Here is a 7,671-nt window from a genome sequence, read left to right as displayed (position 1 = left end):
CCCCCCCCCTCAAACACCCCCAAAAGGCATCACCGCTGGCGGCCTGGGCTGCGCCAAGCTTCACCCATGCGCCAGGTGGGTTGCCCAGCGCTGCCGCGGGAAAGCCTCTACACCACCCTGCCGCCTGCGCTACGAGCTGTGGGCGGAAGGCTCTGCCGAACTGTGGGCAAATTTGGGTGCAGCAGCCATGATTTACCTCAGCGGAGAGATCGCCGACCGAGCAAAATCAGGCGCAGGACCAATAGCGCGTAGCTTCTCGGCTGAATCCATCGCATTGCAAGTTAACCGGCAAAAATTGCTGGAAATCGTACCCCGCCCCAACACTCGCCTATACAAAGTCTCCATCTTGACGGACTCCGGCCACCCCTCATGGCAGTCCGAACGTGCCTCCTAACAGGAACCGATCCAATATTACGTCCACTATGGAATTCGTTATTTGGCGCACAACGCCTCAAAGCGCGCTGCCGTCGACAATTTATATTTGGCTATTGTGCCGTTGCAAAAACGAAGCGTTCGATAGAGATGCCAAGGCGGCCTCCGATCATCCACAGTTCGAGGACACGCTGGTACCAGATGTATTTGCGTTGGTGAAACTCCACCTACGCATTCAGCATCGAAAATCGTCCACTCACCGCTCCGGCATTACTGACCATTGGAACCCTACACGCAGTGACCCCACCTTAACTCAGGAAGGGGAAGGGGCACTGGCTCGCCTTCGCGCTGGCGCATCTCACCGCTGGGGATTGCTACTGCAAGCATTGCGGCCAACCAGGCTAATGACAAGCAGATGGTGTAACCCAATAGAGCCTCTTGTTTCTCTCTCAAAAGCTTCGAATGGAACACCATCCAAGAGGCCTAGCGGCAGCGTCGCTGCGTTAGTGTGGCAGGGTCGACTTCACGGTTTCACAAAGTCACTTCCCCTGCGCGGACGGGTATGTTCCACCATATCACCGTAATGATTTTTGTTTCGTATATATCCAGATTGTTTAGAAAGCCAGACATCCAACCGCTGCGGAGCCGCCGGACACCCCGCCAGAACCCCCTCCACCAGACCTGACGCCGAACCGCGCAACACAGGACATGACGACGGAGCCAAATCCAATCGCAAAGAAGCGTCGAAGAAAATTCGCTTCTCGTTTACGCGCGGCGTTGTTAAAGTCCAGGAGGGACCAACACGACGCTTTTGTCACCTACACCACCAATAATGCCCAAACGCCGAACGCAAGCCCCAACGCGATGCCGCAAAGAAGGCTAAAAACTTGACTTTTCAATTCAAACGCTGCGGACCCAGGGCCCTACCTAGGGTGGGGCTCCTCCCCCGCACCCGTGCCAAGCATCGCCGCCCACCCCACCAACCAAGCGCAGCACAACCACGAGAAACTATGTTGTACGATATGTCAAAATATAATCGGCAAAGGCTAAGCAATAAGTATCAACATGGAATGCGAGTACAAAGTTCGGCCGATCAAACCGAGACGAAAACGTGACAAATCCACACTGAGCCTCCTAAAGGGAGGGGCGGGGGGAAAAGTTCGTTTCTAAATGCAGCTGCGATAAAACAGGAAGCGGCTGATAAAGCATTACCATGCTTTCCAGAGCGTAACAGAAAGGAGACAACCCCCACCACAGAAGCACCGATAAAACACGAGAGGGCTGACACATCAGCCCTGGAGCAGCGAAAGGTAGCACAATGCGTGGAACACGTGAAATGATTCGCCCGCATAGGCTCAGCCAAGTTTCACTGCGGAAGGTTCCATACAGGAAAAAAGGTGCCCACAAATGGAAAACGCTGAATGCTACAAAATGATCCCCCTGCACACATGTCCGCCCACCATGGCTTTGTATGCTTGACGGGGGTGAACCACTGCCGCAGCAAACATTAGCCCCCAATGCGCTAGATGGGTAGGCGTAGTTTCACACCTGGTGCCACGAAGCCGAGCCAACGCGCAGGGTGTGAAGAGATGGGCTTGCACTTATAAAGCTGCCGCGCACTAAAGAGTCTCCGATGCAACTTTGCTGCGGGGATGGGGCAGCGTGGAGAAGCTATGCTTTATGGAAAAGCCAGGTCTAGTACCTTCTTGCGGTGGAAGCGGTTTGGCCCCAACGACCTTTCACCCCTCTGCGCATACAGCGCCTATCACGCGGGACCAGGGGCGACGCATCACCCACCCCTGTTTGCCTCATTGGTTGATTCGTTTCATGATTCGTCCAAGAAAAAAGCGCCCCACACCTCCGCACTGATTCGCCGAATTCGGGGCAAGCAAGCCTGCGAGATTCCAGAAGAGGGGAACGGCCGACGGCAGCCTCCAGCTCGCAGTTGCCCACAGGCGGGGCCACAACCCAGCGATAAACAACATACAACGGTAACGAAACTAACAATAGAAGGCGGCAACGGAAAACAAAACCTCTAAAAAAAAGAAGGGCTTTCCGCCATATCAAAGGTAAGTGGCGACGGCTTGCTCTTCAAGACTGGCTGGTCGGAAAGCGTCGCCAGCTAAAACTGGGAAGGCTTAAGGAATCAAAGAAAAAAATGGAAAATGAAGAACCAATGGGCTGGCGAGGGAATGCCGGTTGTAATGTTTTGTGCGGTGGCATGGCGAACAGGGTTGCTTAATAGCACCGGCGTGCTCTGCAGCAGCGCGTCTGCAATATTGAAGTGCGCCTGGACCCTATGCCATCGGGGCGCGCCATTTGGTTAAGTACACTTAGGCCCTTCTGGTGGCGCGCCCATTTTAAATTAACTAAAGCGAATATGCCCCACCAAAATATACTCACGAAGCGCGCTGTCTTCACGGCGGCGTTCGCAGCGATCCTGCGTTCCACTGGGGCGGAAACAGGCGTCTGAGAGTTATGTTTAGTTCCAGGATAGCAATTTCTGCTGATGAACTGCAAAGACACTAAATTAGCGGATTCTCGATAGCCAGTTAGTTTGCGAAATACGAACAAGTCTGGTAAGTGAAAACTAGGCAGCGGATGCAGAGCAGAAGGTGATGGCGCCCAGAACCTGCATAATGCCGTGGAATTGCTTTTGCTTACCATAACATTTTTGGCATCACTACGGCCATACTGCTCGGTACAATGGGATTGGCAAGGGTATGCGCAATTCGAAAATCAGAAACGACAGGTTTGCCGGCTGCGCGGGCCGCGTGGGCATAAACCCCGTGCCCAACATTGGGAGGAAGTACCGCCAAAAAGCTTGCAGCGTAAAAGGGCAGCCGCAGTTATAGAGAATACCTTCCCAACCCCCATAAAGAACGGCAAGTCCCCAATCATGTTTTCTGACGGTGGTGGCCACTGGTGTTCCACAGCCGCGCGGAACATCAAGGGCGAGGATGCCGCGCAAATTGTTTAACAGGGGTGGGGTGGGGGCGAAAATGGACAGGGGGGAATCCCCCACCCGTGGTGGGAAGAAAACCGCCGCCATTACAGACGCCCGGGGCCCTCACATGAGACCTTTCCCCTTCCCAAGAGGGACCGATAACAGCTTCAGCGGCAACTGTGCCTAATCTCTTTGCAACCTTTTTGTGCTAGTTGCCGCGGTTGCTTCTGTGATGTTCGTTCGCCGATTTCACGCGCAGTCACGCAACAAACTTTCTGCTCACTGTTCTGTGCAGCGGCCTCCTCTCATCCAACGCGGTCGCATATATTTTTTCTTTCTTTGCTCCCCCCGCCCGCATTTCTACGATCCACAGGCTAAAAGGAAAAATATTTTTGTGAAACTTACCGCCGCCACAAATACCGGCGGGTCTGCAATGGTCGGACCTTTCTTGCTCCCGTTCTATTCTTCACGGTTGCGGTGCGCCCTCGGATGCCACAGCGGCGTAAAGGCAAAGCGCGGTTTAAATTGGAAGAAGTGAACGCCTTCGTGTTTAATTTAATAATGTTGAGCGGAACATTGCCTTTTACCGCATCTTTTTCGGACTGGCGTTAACGCCGACCAACGGTTCCCAGACATGTTTTGTCTCAAAGGGGCGTGCTTTTTTTTCACTTTTTCTCTGCTTCTAGAAAAATGCAACGGCACACTCATTATTTGACTCCACTCTGTATTCTTTGGTGCTTTTTGAGGGCGACAGTTGTATGTGGGCCGTTGCCGTTTTACCAAGCGCTATTATCGAAAGCAGGAGCCATGCACACCATACTCTTTACGCGCTTCGTTTGCGTACGGTTCCTCCCTTTTTTTGCTAGCGTGTGAGCAATGAATCATGTAGGGTTGCTTTTGTTTTTAGAAGTCTGCGAAAGAAATGGCCAAGCCGCACTCAATTTGTTTAAATAGGAGGCCCCCCAACCCACCACCACTGGCGTCTTCACCCCCCGCTGTAGGAAAGTGTCGCGAAGTGTGGGTTTTGTAAACGAAAGGCAAGCCACAAGTAAGAAATGCTTCCCAGCAGCCCCAAGAAGGCCCCCGTGGGCGTGGAATGGGTGGCGGGCCTGTTGGCTCTCTTGGCGCTCGTCGAACATTGCGGTCGGACCCCTTTTTCTTTTTTCCAGAGACCGAATTTCATTACGCAGGCCGATCGCGCCGAGGGCATATTAACAATTAAAAACTGTGAACTTATCATTTGCTTGGGGAATGGTGCAAAAGCCAGTTTTGTTTCTTTGTGGCACTCCATTGTGCCGCTTGGCAAGCCAAAGAACGAGAATTTTCTGAAGGCATTCGACGATGCCAGGGCGACTTTTCGAACTGAGTGGATGGCGCTGGGGGAAAGCAGGTCAATACTGCATCAGCCGTATGAAATGGCCAGGGCGCAAATGGCTGAAGAAAATATAAAGATCCAACAGGGCGCCTACGCTCAAACGGTTGGATCACATGATTGCATTAATCAAATGCCGAAACAGATTAACACGTTGGGATCGCATAAAAACCAGCTGCGCGATGAAAAAAACCAGACGCAGTCTCAAATCCATTAGATGAAGGCGCGATTTGCCCAAATTGAAAAACAAACGAGACTGCCGGCGCGGCGGGGTGCAACAGAGGGTGGAAACGACTTTGTTCCACCTGACGCTCACACCGTGACGCATACTGCCGAGATGGGCGGGCATGCCGAGCGGCCGTTTAACGCGTTGGGGGCTCAACCCCAGGTGGGTTTGCGAGGGATCCGTGAGCTCACAAATCAGTTCGTGGAAAAGGGTTTCCGACCTGAAGAAAATATCCGAACTTTTGAGGGCGCCTTGGGGTATTTATTTGGGACCTCCCCGGAACAGTTTTTGGCGGCGTATCGTGGTTTTTTCCCCTTGCCCATGAAGCCCGGATTTGATCTAGGTCAAGCGTGGGGCAATTTTGTGGCATGGGTTCATGCCATCCGCCGCGGGGGTAATTTCGGCCGAACAGGCGCAATTGGGCAGACGGCTGTATTATCAGCTTCGGGTGGCTCAGGCGGCGAAAGAAAAACCCGGAGTCAGCTTCCAAACCCTTGCCCATGCCATCGGCGATCCCAGAAGAGATGAAGACCCGGTTTTTCAGGCGGTCCAGAAAGCGAAAAAGCACCCCGCCCCTCCCCCAAGACATGCGAGTTGTTTTTTGATGCGGCCGCACCGGGCACCACAGCACAACACGCCATGCGCAATTGAAAAAGGCGCCGCTGAAGCCAAAAAACGATTATCGGCCCCGGGCAAAGAACTCTGGGACCCGGAAAGCATTGGGATCCTTGCCGGGTGCTTCGGGTGCTGCCGGGTAGCCGGGAAAAGGGCAGTTCGCCAGAGGAGGGGGCCAGCACACCACCCCACCACGCCCAGCCCCACGGGCGCCCCCCGCTTGGGAAGGATCAGCTGGCACAGGTTCTTCCGCCATTAAAAACCTCAGCAAATGAGATTGCAGTAATTTCGGCACCGCCACGCGACCCATATGTTGCAGCGCTGGCGCCCGGGGCGAATCGCATAGCCAAGGGCATGTGGACCCATTCGGCTTGGGAAGAAAGGGCGTCCATAATGCGAAGATTCTGCGACTTCGCGAAAAGCAAGAATTTAGAGGTTCAGAAGGAAAACGTTCCTCTTTTTATATTAAGTCTACAACTTACCAAAAGCAGCACGGTGCAATACACAAGAACTTTGTTGACCTTACTGGCCTCGGGGGGATCACCGGCTCAGATGTTTTTGGCCGGCCTTCAGCGAAAGGCGGACGCAAGTCCCATAAAACAGGCTCGCCCCTTGGAGAGATGGGAATGGGATATCATCAGCGATTTGCCGACCCTAGAAAACGATCGGGTAGCCCTACGACCCGCCTGGTTCACAGCCGCTCGGTGGGGTGAAAGCGCTCTACCCCAAAAGGAAAATTTTATTGCCCTCCCTCAAAACAAGGAAGCCCTCATTGTTGATTAGGGGGCTCTCCCAAAGAGAGTTAAAATCGACCCTCACAGAGCGGCACGGTACGCGGTTATCGGGGGAGAAGGTGCAAAAAGAGCAAGAGGCGTTGGCAAGGGAATGGTGGAGGGGGAACGGCTCACAACGCTAACGGCAAGAGGCATGGAAAATGTACTCCGCCCATTTGGCATGACAGCGCATTCCATAAAAAGAGAGACACTGGCGCATGCAGCCGCAGCAGTGATCGAACACGATCTCGACCCTCGACTGCGGGCTCAGTTGGGGAAACACGCAGACACTCTATAATTATTACGCAGCGCAGCTCGCTGCATAGGTCATTGGATCACCCTGGTAAACAAGTCGGCACACCTGACGGCATATATCTAGACAAGGTCAGCAAATGGGCTCTGACCCCATGGGCCTATCCGGATAGAGAGCAGGATGAGGTACAACTTTTTCAAGGGCATAGCATTTTGCGACGCACCCATCACACACGGGTGAACGATAGGAACGGTGAAAGAAGGTTCCCGTTACAACAGGTAGATGTGGATACTTTCTCATTGCATTGGTTCCGGAGCCAAATCGATTCCAAGGCTCTGGAACGGTTTAACACAGCATGGGACTTGGTCCAACAGCCAGCTAGTGCCAGGACAGGGGAACAAGACCACCTATTGAGGGTGACGGAAAGGGGTGGACAGGCTATGAAGAAGGCCTGGGTTATTCAAACCGCACCAAAGCTACACGCTGCCGGTTGAGTGGTGCCTTTTGCGGTCGTGGAGGAAAAACCGTCAGGGCAGCGGCACCGTTACATTGCCTGGCCAAAAGCAAAAAAATGAACAAGAGGACTACGAGGCTATGGCCCCTCTGGGGTATATTTCCCAGCACCTGGGTGCGGTTTGTGATAGAACAGCTGCCCTTTTTGATCTAAAGGCATCTTTTTTCCAGGTAGACTTGCCAGCAGAGATGCACAGAAATTTCCGTTGTTGCACGGAAAAGGGTGAGCTTGTAGAGTTCACACGGTTCCCATGGGGCACAAACATTGTCCGGAAAGTTTGCATACCATCGCAAGGGTTTTGGTTGGTGACCCTGAAGTCGTCAAACCGCGTTGCGAGGCCCCGCCGGAGCTAACTCTATACGTGCGGATGGGTGATATTCGTATCGCGGGGCCGCGTAAAAGCGTAGAGCCATGGGGGGGGGGGCAATGTTGCGAAAAAAACGCGCGAATGCGGCGCGGCGGCGGGAGAGCATGGGGCCCCCACCGCGCGCCACGAGCCCATAGGGGTTTGCCCCAAACCACGCGGCCAAGACGGCGCCCCCCAGCGAGAAAACGTTACAGAAATTAAAGGGCGCCACGCCCTTCAAAAAGATTTCGGC

The 7,671-nt window shown here is 53.7% G+C and overlaps 9 protein-coding genes across 9 annotated transcripts; 7 read left to right on the top strand and 2 right to left on the bottom strand.

Annotated features, from left to right (window-relative positions):
• DQ04_08211080 (hypothetical protein) lies at positions 1 to 394 on the top strand (the record flags this gene model as incomplete). The annotated part of the gene is made up of 1 exon (XM_009315483.1): positions 1 to 394. A coding segment is annotated over one exon (394 nt), but the record flags the coding sequence as incomplete, so codon positions are not given.
• Positions 395 to 422: 28 nt separating this feature from the next.
• Positions 423 to 956, top strand: DQ04_08211070 (Tbingi protein; the record flags this gene model as incomplete). Its single annotated transcript, XM_009315482.1, has 1 exon — positions 423 to 956. The coding sequence occupies one exon, from the start codon at positions 423 to 425 to the stop codon at positions 954 to 956; it is 534 nt and encodes a 177-aa protein (XP_009313757.1).
• A 1,068-nt stretch (positions 957 to 2,024) lies between these two features.
• On the top strand, positions 2,025 to 2,411 carry DQ04_08211060 (hypothetical protein; the record flags this gene model as incomplete). The annotated part of the gene is made up of 1 exon (XM_009315481.1): positions 2,025 to 2,411. The coding sequence occupies one exon, from the start codon at positions 2,025 to 2,027 to the stop codon at positions 2,409 to 2,411; it is 387 nt and encodes a 128-aa protein (XP_009313756.1).
• Positions 2,412 to 2,610: 199 nt separating this feature from the next.
• DQ04_08211050 (hypothetical protein) lies at positions 2,611 to 3,039 on the bottom strand (the record flags this gene model as incomplete). Its single annotated transcript, XM_009315480.1, has 1 exon — positions 2,611 to 3,039. The coding sequence occupies one exon, from the start codon at positions 3,037 to 3,039 to the stop codon at positions 2,611 to 2,613; it is 429 nt and encodes a 142-aa protein (XP_009313755.1).
• Positions 3,040 to 3,055: 16 nt separating this feature from the next.
• DQ04_08211040 (hypothetical protein) lies at positions 3,056 to 3,424 on the bottom strand (the record flags this gene model as incomplete). The annotated part of the gene is made up of 1 exon (XM_009315479.1): positions 3,056 to 3,424. The coding sequence occupies one exon, from the start codon at positions 3,422 to 3,424 to the stop codon at positions 3,056 to 3,058; it is 369 nt and encodes a 122-aa protein (XP_009313754.1).
• A 127-nt stretch (positions 3,425 to 3,551) lies between these two features.
• DQ04_08211030 (hypothetical protein) lies at positions 3,552 to 3,857 on the top strand (the record flags this gene model as incomplete). Its single annotated transcript, XM_009315478.1, has 1 exon — positions 3,552 to 3,857. The coding sequence occupies one exon, from the start codon at positions 3,552 to 3,554 to the stop codon at positions 3,855 to 3,857; it is 306 nt and encodes a 101-aa protein (XP_009313753.1).
• A 517-nt stretch (positions 3,858 to 4,374) lies between these two features.
• On the top strand, positions 4,375 to 4,908 carry DQ04_08211020 (hypothetical protein; the record flags this gene model as incomplete). Its single annotated transcript, XM_009315477.1, has 1 exon — positions 4,375 to 4,908. One exon carries the CDS (start codon positions 4,375 to 4,377, stop codon positions 4,906 to 4,908), a length of 534 nt encoding a protein of 177 aa, XP_009313752.1.
• On the top strand, positions 4,909 to 5,445 carry DQ04_08211010 (hypothetical protein; the record flags this gene model as incomplete). Its single annotated transcript, XM_009315476.1, has 1 exon — positions 4,909 to 5,445. One exon carries the CDS (start codon positions 4,909 to 4,911, stop codon positions 5,443 to 5,445), a length of 537 nt encoding a protein of 178 aa, XP_009313751.1.
• Positions 5,446 to 5,925: 480 nt separating this feature from the next.
• Positions 5,926 to 6,315, top strand: DQ04_08211000 (hypothetical protein; the record flags this gene model as incomplete). Its single annotated transcript, XM_009315475.1, has 1 exon — positions 5,926 to 6,315. One exon carries the CDS (start codon positions 5,926 to 5,928, stop codon positions 6,313 to 6,315), a length of 390 nt encoding a protein of 129 aa, XP_009313750.1.
• Between the last annotated feature and the right edge of the window lie 1,356 nt (positions 6,316 to 7,671).

The sequence above is a fragment of the Trypanosoma grayi genome (genome assembly GCF_000691245.1).
Source record: "Trypanosoma grayi strain ANR4 Tgr_821_V1, whole genome shotgun sequence".
In the NCBI taxonomy this organism is placed as follows: Eukaryota; Euglenozoa; class Kinetoplastea; order Trypanosomatida; family Trypanosomatidae; genus Trypanosoma; species Trypanosoma grayi.
Note: the sequence above shows the minus strand (reverse complement) of the source record. Positions and strands in the feature narration are given on the sequence as shown.